This window comes from Caloenas nicobarica, chromosome Z (genome assembly GCF_036013445.1).
Source record: "Caloenas nicobarica isolate bCalNic1 chromosome Z, bCalNic1.hap1, whole genome shotgun sequence".
Taxonomy (NCBI): Eukaryota; Metazoa; Chordata; class Aves; order Columbiformes; family Columbidae; genus Caloenas; species Caloenas nicobarica.
In genome coordinates, this window is record NC_088284.1 from 52,822,040 (window position 1) to 52,840,330 (window position 18,291).

At 39.8% G+C, this 18,291-nt stretch overlaps 1 protein-coding gene across 2 annotated transcripts in view; it reads left to right on the plus strand.

Annotated features, from left to right (window-relative positions):
• The first annotated feature begins 1,904 nt into the window (after positions 1 to 1,904).
• The window catches only part of FANCC (FA complementation group C), an 81,545-nt gene continuing 65,158 nt past the window's right edge, over positions 1,905 to 18,291 (plus strand). The window contains exons 1-2 of one of the 2 annotated variants that reach the window (XM_065655567.1): positions 1,905 to 2,013; positions 17,820 to 17,993. In XM_065655567.1, the coding sequence (XP_065511639.1) occupies positions 17,829 to 17,993 (165 nt within the window). In that variant the 5' untranslated portion in view covers positions 1,905 to 2,013; positions 17,820 to 17,828. The remainder of the gene's footprint in view (positions 2,014 to 17,819; positions 17,994 to 18,291) is intronic. The other variant, XM_065655566.1, reaches the window with a different exon arrangement.

Consider the following 18,291-nt stretch of genomic DNA (forward strand, 5'->3'; position numbering starts at 1 on the left):
TGATGGGATGAAGTGAAAAAAAGTGATGTAAGTATTCACACATGGGGATTTCACTATTTGGGTAGGCTGAATTTGCCTTCGTACCGAAGGGGATTTTGTCTCATTTTACAGACAACTGAAAGCAGTGGCGGCCAGAAAAGAGTAAGGAGCTTGGACATCAAATGGACTGGGTAAAGAGGAAAACCAGCAACTTCAGCTTTAGCAGCAGTGCTAGTCTTATGTTTATGCAGAATAAAAATCTGGAACACAAATCTAATACAAAGTAGCCTGTTATTTCAGCCTAATTATGTCGGTGGTATTTAATTTAAAATCCATCTGAAAAGATACATTCCAACCTAGGTTCAAGATAGCAAGCATTTTCCCTTAGTGACTTTATTCTTTCAAATAATTGGTTTTGTTTTTCTTCAGGTAGGATCACGAGTGCCTCACTATCCACAGTTTCTTCAAGGAGAAAGAACAGAGTAGTGTAAGCATATGTACGCGGGAACAGGAAGATGCTAGCAAAGAAAGAAATTCTAAGTGCTGACAGCTTCTCAAAAAGGCGGAAGTACTGGACCCATTTCCCACCAGTTCTTCATTGCCAAGTAGTGAATGTGAAAGAGTGGAAAAATCACCAGGGTAAACAGGAGGAGTAGGTGAGCAAAAGAGGAAGCATGACAGGATGGTGAACGAAGTATGAGCGTGTCGGTGGGCTAGGGAGTGATGAGCAGGCCAGCACCGAGCAGTCAGTGTGTGTGGGGCTGGTATTTCCAGCAGGATTTCCTAGAGGACCAGCATAACTCAACAGTGGTTAAGTGATAAGAGTACAGCTCTTGGTAGTACTGATGGTTTTTAACAAATTGAGGGCTAGTACGGTGTACCATGTGTGTATTGCTCATTTTTAGTACCAGCACAAATTTAATTTAGAGAAACTGGTTATTTTTTCAAGCCCTAAGTTTATTCAAAGGAAAATTTCCTATCTACCACCTGTACTCACACTGTTTGCATTTTTTTTTTTCCCCACAGGCGAAAAGGCCTGTTGGTGTCGAGAAAACTTCAAACAAGCAAATGTTTAACAAGTTTTGCACTTAGTCTTACCAAAAGAGGAAGAAACAAAGGATTTATTCATTCATGGTGGGTCATGGGCAGGTACCTTCACCTGGTCACCGCCACCAAACTGCCCCTGGCAGACTCACCACTACATTCACCGGGGGCATAACGAGCCCGTCATTTTTATTTCCCTGCGGAGTTGTTACTTCCCTTGTACAACAGCATCAAAACTGGCTTTTCCTATTTCGCTCTGTTTCCCCAGGTTTAAGGAATGTTTAACGAAGAACTGTTGTTTTTACATAATTGAGGACCCGGGACCTGACCCCAGCAGGGGGTAAGGACCGAGACACATCGGACTGTGAATCCTCAATGTAAAACACAGCCTTTTCCCGGAATATATACTGATAGCGGTATACATGCTGATACCTGTACTCACAGGTTAATTCAGGGGGAAGGGTAGCCAAAGTACCAGGAATCCGTACCTTAAATAGATTGATAAGGGGAAGGGTATTGTATGCCTCGGGGTAGTCTGTAAACCCTCAGGTACCCAACCACTGGGGAACAGGGGAGGGAGATTGCGGCCGGGATTTTGGGGGGATATAAGCAGTGGCTTTTTGCCCTATTATGTGTGCCTACCTTTAGGCAGAACACCCGGTGTGGCAATATCGTTATTAAAAAAAATTGCTTTGCTCAGAGATCCTGCCTGAGCCCGTTATATTTGCAAAACAATCGTTTCCTACACGCGAGAATCTCGGTTTCCGGCCCCCGGCAGCCCTTCGAGGCCACCAGCCGCGCGGACGCAGCACTTCCTGTCTCGGACCCAGGTCGCACTGGGCCCCCGCGTTTGAAACCGGAAGCGAGTGGGGACGGACGCGCTGTTGGACGCCGTGGAGAGGGAGGAGAAGAGCGGGGAGCGCCAGAGCGGGCGGCGCAGGCGCGGAGCGCGCGCAAATCCCAAACCGGCGGCGCGGGCCGGGCCGCAGGGTAAGGCGCTGCGGAGGGGGCGGAGCCGAGGCCGGGAGCCGGTACAGCGGCTGGGGGGGGAGTGATGTGTGTGTGCGGCTCCCCCCACCCCTCCGCTCAGAGCCGGGAGCTCCGGGGCGGCCGCCAACTCCGCGGCGGCGGGGGCCCTTCCTGCTGGCTGAAAGGGGAGCGGCGTTTCCCGCCCGTTCCGCCCCCGCCGGGCTCGTCTCGGTGGTCGCGGACGCCCCGTCGAGGGGGAGCGGGGGGGGCGCGGGGAAGGGGGCCCGCGCATGCGTGGCTGCGCTGGAGCGGGCGGGGGGCTGTGCGGAGGGGAGGGCCCGCTGCCCTTCGCCGCGGGAGCTGGCGGCGGGGAACAGGCCGGAGCGGGCCCAGCGTCGGCACCGACGGGCGAGGCGAGCCGCCCCGGGCCTTCCCAGGAAGGCGGCTGTGGCGCGGGGGCCGGCGCTGCGCTCGGTTGTACATCCCGTGCGCTGCGCACCGAGCGTCCCGACGCCGGGCTTCCCCGGGAGCATCCCCCGCTGCTGCCGCCGCGACTGTGGGGCCCTGGTTCGGTGCTCTTCGCCTCGCGGCCCTAACGCAGGGGAAAAGGCTTTCGCAGAATGTTAGGGATCGGAAGGGACCTCCAAAGATCATCTAGTCCAATCCCCCTGCCAGAGCAGGAACACCTAGATGAGGTTACACAGGAAGGCGTCCAGGCGGGTTTTGAATGTCTCCAGAGAAGGAGAATCCACAACCTCCCTGGGCAGCCTGTTCCAGTGCTCTGGCACCCTCACTGAGAAGAAGTTTCTTCTCATATTTAAGTGGAACTTCTTGCATTCCAGTTTGCACCCATTAATCCCTTGTCTTACTGTTGGTTGTCACCGAGAAGAGCCTGGCTCCATCCTCGTGACACTCACCCTTTAGATATCTATAAGCATTAGTGAGGTCACCCCTCAGTCTCCTCCAAGCTAAAGAGACCCAGCTCCCTCAGCCTTTCCTCATAAGGGAGATGCTCCACTCCCTTCATCATCTTCGTGGCCCCGCGCTGGTTCAGCTTTTTAGTCAGAATGCCAGTTAGGCTGTGGGCTGTCAAAGCTCATGGAGTTACAGAATCGTAGAATATCTTGAGTTGGAAGGGGACCTGTAAGGATCATCAAGTTCAGATCCCTGCTCTCCTAAAGGCGTTTAACTTCTTACAGCATAGCAAAAAACGTTGTCAAATCTTTTAGGCGCAGTGTTTCAGCAAAATTTTGGCAAAGAACTTCAGAGTAGTTAGTTCCACTGAAAACAGCTTGGTTTTCTTGGGAGGTAAGGTTTTGAATACATTGATAGACAGGAGGGAAATTTAACCTAGCTATTTTCTGCTGAATAGAAGTAAAGGTAAGATTTTGAAGAAATGCCTGTTTCTGGAGGTGAAGGGAAAAGTGAAGAAAAACACCTGAACTATTATGTTCCTTGGAAATATTAATAAAATAAAGTAATCCCTGTTTCGTTTCTAAAAAGGAGCCACTTGCCTGGAAAGGATAATGTTCTTAGAATCCCACAGAAACGATACTAAATAGTACTTGTACTGAGTAACTCCTCTAACTACTGCAAAAGATTGATCTAAGGTATCTCTGTCACCAGGTTTTTTATTGTTTGCGCATGGAGGTACCTCCATACTCTGGGAACAGTGTTTTGAACAACCCAGTCTGAGGTTTTTTTTTTTTCTCCAGCACAGTGAAGGCTCTGGGGAAGAAGGTGGCATCTTTTATACCTATGTTGCTTCTGCACCTTCTAGCCTGCTAACTTTGTAGCTTCATAGTAGAAAAGGGTGTTGATACACTGATGAAGCATTGGAATGGCTTGTGATAAATATGTGGGGCCGCATGCACGTTCTGGTTAACAGCTGTCACTTGGTCAACATCATCTGGTACTGAAGACATTTTGAAAAGAGGGAGACTTCCCGATCTGCGGTGTCTGCATCTTGCTATTCCCCTTTGTTGTAGGAACTTTGGAAACTGAGCAATAAAATGTCATTTTGTGATACATGTACGTGATAAAGGCAACTATAATCCATAGATACCTGCCTAAGTAGTTTACAGAGAGAGGGAGTAAAAGGTGTATGGCTTTGTTTCTGATTTAGCAGTACACCAACTTTTGTACTGTGCAATCTGACACTCACAGACATCTGTTCTGGTGGAGGAACTCCAGTACAGTATGTTTTTACAGAATACTGTCAGATAGTGTAGCTGGCCTTTTAATCAAACAAAAGATTAAGGAAGACCAATGCCTCATAAGTGTTGAGAGAAGTTTGAAAACAGCAGGATCTTGAGAATTTGGAATTTTTTTTCAATATGTAATTATGAGGATTTGAATCTTGCTTCCCCTCTCCCTGCCCCTCACCCCCAGTGCAAATTCTATGAACCTTTTTTGTAAAAGCAAAGCTTTCTTGTCTGCGGCCATTAAACCAAGAAACATTAAATTTATTTTCTGAGTTACATGGATTATTTGCTTTGTTATTTGGTTTTGGTGCTGCTGGAAAGCCCTCTTGTTCATCATTTTTCCTCCCTTTTGGGGTCTCCGCCGCGTCCTCTCCCTGTGGATGTTTGTTCACGACTGCCATCTCTTGAGTAGAAGCCGACCTGCTGAAGGCTTATGATGGTTGTCCTCCAGTGGTTGGTTTGCAATGAGAATATAAACGCTCAGTGGAAACTTGTCTTTAGAAAACATGGCAGTGGGGAAGTACGAGTCGGGAGCAGAACCTGAAGGTTATCTTTTCACTTACAGGCATTTCTGTGCTTATCTTGGTATCTTCGGAAAATGAGATGTCTGTGATTCCACGTCTTTATGTCTTTGGCCACTAAGAACTGAACATGTTAGCCAATTTTAACTAAGTTTGGAAGCAGGCTGGAGGTTTGAAAACAATAATATTCCTATACATTTTGAGACAGACCGTTGTTCCACATTATGTTTGGCAGTAGTTCTCCATCTAGTCAGCACATGCGCATTGGCCAGCTGGGTCGTATGTGCGTTAAATTAACCATAGGATGCCATGGGTGAAACTGTCATAAGGGACACCAGTGGAGTTGAGGTTTTAAGAGTGATGTTATGGAGAGTTTAAGCAACAAAGGAAGGTACTAGGCACAGTTGTTCTGTTAATGAAGCAGCCTTGTGCACTCAGTGTACTTTTAAACCGTAATTCCTTTTCTTTCTTTTTCCCGAAGCCATATGTTTCAGTATACTGACCTAGAGTTGTGAAAGTGCTGGTGTTTACAAAGATATGTTTCAAAAGATGGGTGAAGGCTCTTGTGAAGGGTGGGTGAAATAATTTTTGCTTGAAGCAATAATTCAGAAAATGTTAAGAGTCCTTTAATATATATGGAATAATTTTTCACGTTTACAGGAAGATACATATATTGCATGAGATTAATCACAAATAAAAATCTCCAGTCTTTGATTTATCAGATTTTAAAATTTTTATTAATACAACATATTTTCTGCCAACCTGATCCAAAAATGCACAAATATATGCCAGGTTCTAAAGATCTCATGTATAAACAGTAGAACGGCTCTCAAAAATCAATTAGAATCTTGAATTAAACAGTCTTCACTAAGAAGGGTATTCCCAGACTAGATTTTCTGGTTAATGTTATCATAAATGACTGTCATTATTATGAAGTGATGACCGTGGTAATGCTGATTAAAAATCTGTTTTCCTTCATGTAGCTTTGGAATTAAAAAAACCCTTTGTGTCTTGAAAATTGGTGGCACATCCCACCAACTTCTGAAACCACGGTAGGAAAAGGTAGTCTACTTTGTAAGTTATAGAAATGTAGAATATGTTAAATATTTTCTCCTTTGTGAGGGCAAATAACTTTGTTGGTATTGCAAAAGTATGTAAAAATTAGTAAGACTTAGTTATGCATTTCACTGTAGAAATAATACTGATTTTAGATGCCTATGACAAGTGGTGTGTGATGATTTGGAGTTGAACACTGTATCCTTAATACAAAGTACTTTTTATTAGTGTTATATCAATCATAAACTAATTAAACATAAATTAATAATAAATCATAAAGAGAAATCTACATTAACTTAACAACATTAAAATCTTTGAATTTGGGAGTTTTTAGTTACAACTCCTTTAACATCTTTTCAAGAGTGCTTTTACTCAAACTGTGTAATAGTAAAGGATGGACTCATGTCAGATGATATTTGCCAGAGGTTTCTGATATTGATTTTTTTAACTGTAAGTCTTGCATATGGTTGCAGAGTTCTGGCACATAAATTCTGCACTCATTTTTAACTTTTAATAGAAATTCTATAGATAAGCAATGCCATGAGTTATATTTTGTAAACTTACTAGTCATGAATTATACTGATATTATTGGACACAATCTAAAGACAGATGGCTTGTTCAAATGTAATCTGCACAGCATCAGTGAGTTATGGTAATATGGTGAAATACAGTCTAGGAGGCTACTGCAGCACAAGGTACTTCATAAATCGTTGAGAGGAATAAGTTATTTTTGCTCACAAATGTAGCGAATCTGATATCAAACGTATTTTTAGTTTGATTTTAAAAAGAAAGGTAAAAAAGTAGACCGTACTATTAAACTTTAAAGTCAGAGCAGGACAAATCAGGCTTCTTTAGAGGCGAAGCAGAACAGGCCTTGGAAACTGAAATGATTTCTTTAGTGTTGTGTGTGAGGTGTGTCAGAAGTGAGAATTGGACTCTTAGGCTTCTGATTCCTGGAGCCAAACTGCAAGGCTGTCCTTCCTCCCTACTAGTAGATTCACTAGACATGTTTATTTTATAAATCTTGATTAATTATGTGACAGTATTGAAATACTCCAAACAGTGACTGTAATAAAGTATCATAGTATACAACTAAATTGACATATATGAGTGTCCAAGGAGAAGAGGCCAAGAGACATACCGCTGGCTAATATTTTTTTCCTATGTTGTACATTAGAAGTTCTCATCTATCATCAACTGACCCGAATTCATAAGGAACTCCCCACAGAATACCAGAATTATATAGCTTTAATTTCACATAAAGGGTGGTGTTGCTAAATTGTGAGGTTTTTATGAACAGATGTGACAAAAATCTTACTGGCAGGTCACAGGATCTGCTATTAGCAGATTGAAAAGTGCACACATGTAGAATATGCAAGAGTAACTGAGAATTCCCCAGATCAATGCCTCATCGCTTTGAATGTCAGTACCCTGTCTGCAGTCTAAATGCCCACATAGCTAATTGTTGCTGCAATATGATTTTGACTGAGTGAATCACTGAAAGTCTTTGCTCTAGATGTGTCTGAGGAAACTTTTATCTCATTTGCAAAGAATGAATAGCCTGATCCAGTGCCTGTGAATAGCATGAAACTTTGTCAATAGACTCTAGGGACAAGTGTCTGTGGGACTCTGTTCAAATAATGTACAACAAAAAGGTGTAGATGTTGATGTGGATGTCATTAAGTTATTTTTTATCTTATGAAGAATACCCTTTTTCTGTCAGGTGTACTTAGTGCCATAAATACATCTTTATTCAGAAGATTTTATTCTGTGGGTATTTCTGTGCGTGACTGGTCAGGGAGAGAGGGGAGAAAAGTATGAGACTCTTAGGTAAGGTTTTTTTATGGCTAAGAGGAATGCATTCTTGTATTTGCAAACTTGCTTTCATTGTATGTGGACTATGTGAATGTTTTTCACAGAATTTCGGTAGCCTCAACTATGTTAGAATAAATATGTATAATTTTTACTTACACTTATGCTGTCACTAGAGTTCATATGAAAGTAAGTTTGTGTAATAAAACCTGAAAAGAAGATGTTTTCCCATTATTGTGGTGTGTGCATTTTCTTTTTGGTGGAATATGGCCATTCATCGTTGCACAGACCATTGTGTCATGCTTGAGGAGCTTACGTTGAATAATGTATTATCTTTGAGAAAACTGGTGAGAAGCAGTGTTGTCTAATGGGCTACAACATACGAGATTTGTGTCTTTTATCTCTTTCTGTCATTTGTTTCCTCATTGACTTTGAACAAGTAATTTTCTGTTTCCTTATACTTATGTAGGAAAGCTTTAACTCTGTGGAGCTGAAGAATTTCAATGCAAAGTATCTGCTTCATTACTGTAGTAAATATTATAAGTTCTTAGAAAAAACAGTTCTGGAGATTTTTGGAGAAAAGGAATTCACTTAGTATAAGCAAGACCACTCTATACACTGTGTGAATAACTCTGGATATCAAAACCATAGGCAGTATTTCAACTGCTGTTCAAGTACTTGTGAGAGAGTTTGGACCATGTGTCTTATATTTCTGTAAGTTGGGTAAAGCTTGAATTTAGCAAAGTTGTATGACTTATTAAAGAAGCATAATTATTGCTAATATAAAAAGGCATAAATATTGCTAATATGAAGCCCTTTAATGTGAACTTACAGTTTAATTGAAGAAAGGCTAGTAATTCTTCTCTGTGTCTAAATAGATTATGTCCCTGTCATCATCCCCTTCTGCATGCCTTTTTTTTTTTTTTTAATGATTAAACAAATGTGAGTATTTTCAGACCATGCTACCCACTTGCAGATTCTTCTCCACAGCTTAGTTAGAGGAAGATGACATTCTGACAGGAACTTTTTTAGCCTTTTCCCCCTGCCTCCTTTTAGCTTTAGTATGTACAGGCAGAAGTGAATGGTGTTCCTTGGTATACTAGTACAATAGTTTTCTTTTACATTACAGGTCAAATGTGACTCCTCTGAAGAGACAACTAGTGTTCTAACTTGGTGTGTACAATTTAATGTATGTTCTGCTTGAAAACTAGGGAATTACTGGATATGTGTTAATTGCAGGACTTAAAGTGAAACATCTAAAAAGATAAAAAAAAAAAAAAAAAGAACTTTTTGGTGTATATGCAACCCCCCCTCACTGGTAGCTCAAAGTGTGGTAACTCTGGAAAGGGACTTGGGCTGTTTATTTAATGGTGTAACTTTGAATTCATCTCTAGTTAAAGTTTTTTTTCAGAGGAACTGAATTTTAAGGAAATAAATTTCATTGTATTCCACTCAAGCAGTATACAAACACGAGTTAATTAGAGAGGAGATTCATTGATGGGGGAAGCTTAGATGATTGGTTTTCTTTATGAAGAGAATGGAATGAACAGAATATTTTGGGACATCACCCACCTCTCTAGGAAGCCTGTGCCAGTGTTTGACCACCCTCTTGGTAAGGAAATGCTTCCTCATGTCCAGTCTAAACCTCTCCTGGCACAGCTTTGAACCCGTCCCACACATCCCATGGCTGCATCCCAGGGAGAAGAGCTCAGCACCTCCCTCTCCATGTCCCCTCCTCAGGAAGCTGTGGAGAGCAATGAGGTTGTTCCTCAGCATCCTTTTCTCCAAACTAGACAAGCCCAAATCCCTCAGCAGCTCCTCACAGTTCATGCCTCCCAGCCCTTGCACCAGCTTTGTTCCTCTCCTCAAGGACCTTAACATCCTTTTTAAGTTGTGGTGCCCAGAACTGCACGCAGCACTCAATGTGAGGCTGCACCAATGCTGAATACATCAGGGTAATCACCTCTTTTGACCAGCTGGTTACACTGTGTTTGATGCTCCCCAGGACGCAGTTTGCCCTCCAGGCTGCCAGGGCACACACTGCTGACTGGTGCTGAGCTGCTGCCAACTAGCGCCCCCAGGTCAGTTTTTTTCTCAAGAAGTGTTGTTCTGTAGAGAAGAGGTTGAAGAAAGCCTTTTAGGCACATGAAGGTACAGTAAAAATATCTAATAGTGGATTTAAGCTGCAGGAGACAGTAATAACCAGGTGAGAAAGTTTGACTGAGAAAGTGCACTTTGGTACAGAAATTGCTCTGTGTCTAGCTAATTATAATTTGTTGACTTTTTTGCTTTGGCTTACATGAAGCTATATGAGAGCATAAAATTTGCCAGAAGAGGGTAATGAAAACATAATAGTAAAAGTTTGCGTCAGATAGCTCACGAAATACTGAGGGACGTGTTAGCTGGCAGATTTGGTATAGGAGAAGGGGTACAAACAATAAATTACATCCAACAAGAATTTGCCATTATTGCTGATAGGTCTAACTTTTCCGATATAGTGACTTGGTGAGCTCTTACGTGGATAAGCTTCTCAGTGTTTTGAAGGCATCATGTGAAATTCAGTCTCCATTGAGACTAACAAAAATTTTGCTGCTGATGTAGACAGAATCAGAATTTCATTCCTTTGTCTTACTGAGGAGGGATATTGAAAGGTGATGAGATGTGCTTCACCTCTTGATTTCTAGAAGATTATGAAGGTGTGTACTTGTTTGTGCTTCCATTTACTATGCCCAGTATGTTATTTCTAGTTTCTGTATTTTGTCATATATTGTTGCTACCTTTCTGTGATAGGTCACTGTGGTAGTGATGAGAGGTAAGCACTTCAGATATGGAAGAACAAGCAAGGGGTGAAAGAGTAAGCTAGAAGGCCCCTCTTTCTTTAAGTCTGGCTTTTGTTGTGGAAGGCCATGTTGGTCTGCTTAACATCAGCGTGCACAAGTCAAGTCTGGGATTTGCTTTATTGCCTTGAAACAAATTTCCATTTTGCACAAGCATCCAATGCCCCGCTTTATGTGGTCATTGCGGGGTTTTGATCTAACTAGTCCTGACACTGAAATTCTTTTAAATTAGGACATTGTATGGAGCCTTCTGCCAGAGCTAGAAAGGTACTTTACCTCATTGTCTGTTTTATCATCTTAAATTTAGCTTTAAAAAAAAATACTTGTGGTGTTGGAGTCTTACTAACTTGGTGTATTTCTTGCAGGAGTGACATTCAGTGGCTTCTGATCAGACTTTGTAGTCAATTTGTGCCTGAAAACGTACTAATCCATTCCGTAGGCTGGTAATGACATCTTTTCTGTATGGAAGTGATAATTAATTGTCTTGTTGTCCTGTTAAGATTCATTATGGAAAGTTAACAAATAACATCTGCAAAAATTATCGATATCGCTCCTAAATGTTTTTCACATCTTTCACTGTTTCCTTGGGTAAAAGATAAGATTTAGATGGATGTGCTGAGATATTATTTCTGCCTTTCCCATTAAAAAAGGTTTTGTTCTTAGCCTCTTGAAATGAGGTCAGAAGGAAGATCTGCTGCATGACAAACCTGCCGTTAGAACCAGAAAGTTTTGAAACCAATTTTTGTGTGAAGTGGTTAGTATTATCAGGGAAGCTCATAAATAATTTTTTGTTCATGAAGGTTATAGCCTGATGAATGAGAAGGAGGAGGCTTTTTTATGACCAGATAGTCCTGTTGTGGAGAGAAGGAGATGTAATGTTTTCGGAGTGTTCTAGAAAGGGAGATCTTGTACGTAATTCAGCAATGCATGCTTCCTCAGGGCATTGAGTCTTCTTCAGTCCTGCAGGGCAACAGAACACAACTGGAAACATAATTTGGCTTTTGCAATGTTACTCAGATTAAGCCTCTCTAAGAGGTTTAATACTTATGCTGTCCACAGAAGTAGCCTTGTTAGTGACTACAGTCCCTTAAAGATCAAAACTTGTCTCTTTTTCCAGTGAGACCTGAAAATGTAATTCAGAATGCAGATCTGACAACTGCTAAAATAGTAATTATTGGAGAAAATAGAGGAAACAAATACAGAGGAGCAAAAGAGAGGAGTTAATTACTTTCCCTAGGAGAATTATTAGTCTAAACGTTGAATGATAATGCCAACCATCTGCTTGATAGCTATTTAGTTTACCAGATTTTGCATGTTGCTTAGCTGGTGCTGGTTCCTTTCTTTTGAGAAAACTCTGTTCTTCAGTGTTATTTCCAAAGGATGATGTATTTGCATGCCTTTTGTTTCAGTTCAGAAAGTCTTCGTATAGTCAGGCAGTTTTCTGTAATAGTGGTTTGGTTTTGCTGCGAAGTATCTGTGGATGTAGGCACAAAGAGGAATAGGCTCTTATCCCAAAAGTTATTAAATAAGAAATGGGCACTAATCAACACTGGACATAAGAGCACTGTTCAGAATCAAGATGGAAATTGTTCTCTAGATTATTCTTGACTGCTGGACTGCCAGTGAGTGTAGATTAGACTTAATACCAACCTATAAACCAGCCTGTGAACCTAATTTCTCAAAAAGGGACACTGTGAAAAATACAATGACAGGAATAAATTATATGTATTTTTAACTTTAAATAGTCTTTACTACTCTTGGGCTTTTATGATGTTTCTAAAAAGTTACTCACTTTTTTCCTAATAAACTTTTTCTGAATTTATTTTGAGGGGGCTAGTAATAGATTTTTCCTTAAAGTTGGAAGTAAATAATGTTTGATCTTACTACTTAAATATGTGTTACATTTTCCTTTTGTTCTTGGCAAGTAAAGGTAGAATTGTCAAGGTGAAGAATAAAAATATACTTGTGGGAACAAGGTGAAAGAATCTAATAGACATTTTATGTAGTGAAATAATAAATGAGAAAATAGTATGTATGTTCCGGATAACTGCTACTTTTTTCTTTTGGGGTGACCTCAAAATATCATTCATTAGATAGTAAATTTGTGATGTGATTATCATCATCTTTGAAACATGGCAACAGTAAGTTATTAGTCTTCTGGTATCAACCATGCTGCATTATTATTGAGCTAAGGGTGATTAACTAAGGAGTCAAAATAATGGTACCATGGTATCGTGGTATATAATATACTGAAGTGCTTGCCTAATATCTAGTCTCCTAATTCTTAGTATTAGTCTCCCAATATCTGTTAGAGTAATAAAATGCACAAAAGGACTATTCTACTGCTTTTGTAAGTGTTAACCCTGAAAATAATTTGGAATTTGGAATGTATCTGTATGTGTTCTGTTAGCTCAACGGTGACCTGTTCTGCTTGGCACCTTTAGACTCTGATGTCATATAAGTATTTTAACTGTTTTGTTGTTTTGTTTTGTCCTCACAAGATGAGATTGCTGATGGGCAAGATTTGAGAGACGAGATGGAGTAATGGAAAGTGTGCATTTGGAGTGTGGAGCTATGGTTCAAGGAAAAGTACACAAATGAGAGCTTTATACCTTGAGTGCAAGTTTTTGCCACATTTATTTGAAATACTGTGACATATGGCAATATTGTACCTTAATGGTATCTCACAGATACTTCCACTTGAAATGCTTTTATTTATTTAAAAATAACAGCTGAATTTACAAGATTTAAGACAAACTAAGTAATGAAAGTTTAGTAGTAATTTTTGGAAATCTACTAAAGCCAGATTTAGGGACTTTGAAAGCTGTGGAAGTTAGTGTGTTTTCTGTGATTGACAGAAATTCTTTCTGAGGAGCTGTGATGTTTTAGCAGCTGCATATTCCGTTTTTATTATGTCTGAGTCCTGAGTTCAGAATTTGTAATAGTGAAGAAGTTACTTTGCTTTCACTTGGTCTTCTCTTTTTATAGTTTGATTTTAAAACATTTTATATATACAGTTTTAGAGATTAAAAAAATCTTCCTTCTTTTGCTACCTCACATGCCGAATGCATAAATATTTCATTTTCAGAGTATAGATAAGGAGATGGTTGCGAGAAGTTTTCTGGAAACTTTGCTGGTGTCTCTTCTACCCTTGCAAATATTTTGCTGTCTGTCTCAGAGGAATAGCATTTGGATTTGTCTTGGTGTGGAAGACTCTGCCAGTGTGGTATTTGCACACGTGTGTTGAGGAGAATGTAGGAGTAACTCACACACAACGTGGAATGCCCTCGTATACTACAAGGCTTTGCATTAAGAGCTGGTAGCGAGAGTTACTGACTAAAGTCGTACATTTCAGACACTAATCCAGATAGCTCACTTGACAGAATAAAGCTAATCCATTCCTTGTTAGAAATGCTGCCTTCAGCTTCTGAGAGATACAACAAGAACCCTCATGCCTGAGCTCCGCAGGGTTCCCTGTGATTGAAAATACAAGACCAGGAGGGTTTGACTGGGGGTTCTGAGAGAGGAGGACTAAACACTATTTCTCTCCTTCTTTCTAGAAGTAAAGGGTATTTTAAGGCAATTCACAGTAAATCCAGCTTCCGAATTTCTCAGGTTGTGGGGTAAACAGTCATAAACGAGACCCAGTTTTTTATTTTTGGCAGCTGAAACAAAAAAAGGCCCAACTTACTGAGGACAGTGGAAATGAAGCTGAAAGAGACTTTAGGGTATATTGACAGTATGACAAGTCAAATTATTAATCAAGTCTTTATTATCTATGATATTTGTTGGTCTTTTAATTGTTCCATATCTTGCTGGGATGTTGAAATTACACTTAATTTTTTATTTTTAATAAACTTTATGTCCTGTGCCAGTTTTAGAGATGATTTTTTTTTTTCCAGTGATGTTGAAGAGAAGAGTAAGGTTTATTAATAAAATTGCTCTTTCGGGGACTAGATGCTATAGTTAAAATAAAGAATGAGATAACTATTTCATTGGAGGCTTCTAAAGAAAGCAAGCACATGAGTACAGCTTAAAAATCATGCTATTGCAAATAGGACAAGTGCTTGGGATAATTATTTTTTGTTTGTTTGTTTTCTTTTAGTGTGGCATAAGCAGTGTTGTGATGCAGCAAAATATTAGTGTATATTAAATTAAGCATGTTCTTGATCAAGGATGAACTGAAGCACATACTAAATGCTAAACAAGGGCCAATGGTCAACACAGCAGCTCTTGGAAATGTCACTTTAATATACTCTTCTGTAGATCTCAGGATAAGTTTTGTAAGAATGTGAATTGATTGTATCCCAAAAAAGATAATAGCAATATTTTTAGCACTTATAGAATTTTGTGATGATAATTTTTGAAAATCTGCATTCAGTTCCTAATAGTTGCTGTAAGGAATTCTGCTACCTTTGAATTGGCAAGAGTGGTTCTTGTATAAAGCTTTACAGACGTGTTCAACCTTTCTTCCTCCCCCTAAAAAGAGTGCAAAGATTGTTCTTCATGTCACTCTTAATGCACTGCAGATTACCTGTTTTCTTAGTCATATAGATCACTTGCTCCTTATTTCTGATATTATAGTATTTTGAGCAGTTTCAGAAAACTAATTGCACAGAAAAATACATTTATTTGTCCCTTAATCCACTTCAGAAATGAGACGGAAACCAATTCCCTCATTTCCGCCCATAAACTTGTCTGTGAATGAGCATTAGATGGCAGCTAAAATTTCTGAACTCTCTTTCAGAAACAGAACTCTGTTTCACCAGAAAATGATGTGAACAGAGCAAGTTCAGGATTGATCCTTCTGAAGATAGACTCTGAATTCTAGAATGTATAGTTGGGGTTTTTTTGGTGCAAGTTCATACAGCAAGACAACTGTGGAAAATACACTGCATTTCAGTATATTCAGCATTTTTAATAGCACTGAGCACAAAACTACTTTGTTTTCCTGGTGAAGGAAAGACAGATGTATTTGTATGACTAGTATGAGTCTGTTGGTGGGACAGTTCTTTGCTTATATCCAAGATACTCAGGGCAGGTATCTTAAGGGAATTAACTATGAGAACCTGTAAAAAATCCACACTTGCAGTTAGCAGTGTATCGAATAGATACACTTTTGAGCTTTGTGCTTATGTTCTCCTTTTGAGTTTTTTTTGTTGTTGTTGTTTGTAGTTAAGAAAGAATGCACATCTCAGTCTTTGACAGGTTTTCTCTAAGGCAGTGGGCCATCTAAGGAGTTGTTAAGGAATGTCTCTGGTCCAGCACTCCAGTTTATTTACCTGTAATTAAGAAAGGAGATAAAACACCCTTCTTATTGTGGAGCTGGGATTTCAGACTTCTGGATAAAGAGCATCCTCACCTGTGATGTCTGTGCCATTATACATTCTGAAGTATTAGTTACAGGTACCTGGGATAGGAGGTAAGCCTGCTTGATTTGCTTACCCCAGATCCCCTGTTCGTTCATAATCAACTCATGTGACTGGCCCCAAAATGCTGGAGTGTTTCTGGTTTTGTGGTTGTTTTTTGTTTGTTTGTGTTTTTCTTGTTGTTGTGTTTGTTTGGGTTTTTTTTCCTCTTCTACTTTTTTCCTATTTTCTTGACATTTTAGGAGCCATTTTGTTAGGGGACTCATTTTTCAATTATTCAGAAGGATTAATCTTAGCTGGGAACATCAAATGGGCTCATTAATTCACTCAAATGTGTGAATTCAGTTCCTGGCTTTAATTTGTTCTTAAAGTCTTTATTATATCCCTGGGATGATAAGAGTGTTTGATGGGTAATTGCTGCTGGGTATTTGACCTATGTCACTTCGTCGAGTTATTTTGATGAAGTTCCATAGCCTGTTTTTGATACTCATAGAAGATGAATAAGATCTTGGCACTGTACAGGTCCGCTAAGAGTTCTGCTGACAGCAAGAGTTGCAGGTAGAAAAGGGGTGTAATAAAGAACACAAAAGCATTGGCTTTGCTGGCATTACTTTGAACATGTTTAGGGCAAATACACATTGAACTCTGGCAAGCCAGCAGCTTTACCTTAATTTTTTTTTTTTTTTGTTCTGGACAGGATCCAAAGTCAAATCATAGCTGTGATTCACTATGGGGTATTGATTTACTTATTACTCTTAGAAATGAAACAAGTTTATTAATGATGTTCAGATTTGTATCTGGCTCAGATTAGCATGCTGTGTAAGTGATGTGATTTTAAGGGTTAGTTTGCATGAAGCAAGCTTGACTTGCAGGGCTACTCAGGTTCAGGTGTATTTTTTTAGTTTGTAGCTCTGTGTCTGTAGCTTGGGAAGGTAAATATTCACTGATGTCTGTTGCATCTATGAGTGTCTGAATTTGTCTCTGAGCAGGCAACAGTTCATTTCTGAAAACCGCCACCACATTTGTGTTAATTTACGGTTTTCTTTACAGTCTTGACAGAAAGCACAATGATTGAATGGCTGAAAGCCCATTTGCTCTTTCAGCCTATGAGGTGTTTCTTTCTGAGAGATTTAAAGGTTGTTGTAGTGCCTGCTGTGCTATTCTCTGTGTTTCTGCCAATGAAAAATACAATAGCAAAGCAGAAAAAAATGTGGTGGTTTGGGTTTTTTTGTTTGGTTTGGTTTTTTTGTTTGTTTGGGTTGGGTTTTTGTGTGTGTGTGTGTGTTTTACTGGGGCAGTTTGGTCAGATTTTAATATTCTGACTTGACAATAATGCTCATCTCTCAAAGACCCACTTTTTACAATGGAGTATCCCATTGGATATAGATTATATATGGTACAGCTTTTATTCAGAACTGAGTTATATGTAAAATTGCATGTGTTCATGTTTTTTTCCCTGTCCTTTGCATAATAATAAAAACAAAACCAGAGCTGCAATACTGAAGTTATTAGTTTCCTTTAAGGAGAATACTCTGTTTGCACTTAAAACTAATGATCAGTTACAAATGTAGAACTTAACAACAAGCAAAGGACCCCTAACTCCTTTTGTTTTCATTGAGCCTTATTTTAGTGCTTTCATTTATCTTGAAACGGGCATTTTCAGTTTTTCATCATGTGAAGCATTCTGAATAAATGCACACTCACATTATTCGAATATTCATTGGGTGAAATATTTGTGATGACAAATTCAAATAATAAAAGCCTGAGACACAGCTGGGTGGTGCATTCTAATGTAATTTACTGATTACTGTGCCCCCTTTGCTGTCACAACGGGGTTATTATTTTACCCTCTTACTACTACAAAGAAAATTGCCATCCTTATGAGATGTAAATATAAAGACAACCCCCACACCTACTTTCACATATGAACGCAAAAAACCTAGCAAAAATCTGTCTTCCCCTTTCCATTCTTGGTTTGAAGCTGGTGTTTAGTGCTGCCTGATGTGGAGTTACAACCTTTTTTTTCAGGATTGTGGAATGGCGCAGGACACTACAGTGCCCAAACTGAACTTTGAATATTGGTTGGATAAAGCTATTGAATGGGGTCAGGCCACCACACTGGAATCCCAGAAGGATGTGTGCCTTCACTTGCCCCAGCTCCAGGAGTTTCTGCATCAGGTTTATGAAACTTTAAAGCACATGGTAAGTGGCTTTAAAAGGAAGAGTGATCTGTTTTGGAGACACACTCATAAACAATCTGCACCATGTTTTGACAAGAACAGAAGCTAACAGTAGCAAAGAGGTTTGTGCTATTGACCTGATGTATTGGCTGGATCACAGAGGCAAATTGGGGAAACAGTCACAGGTAATGCAAACAGGAGTGCGCTTCCTGTTTCCCTGATTTATTGTGAAAGGAGCTTTTTCTTCTTGATTGGTTGTTGTCACGTGAGATTTCCTAGCCAATGCTCTAACCTCTTTAAACAACTCTTTAAAATAAACA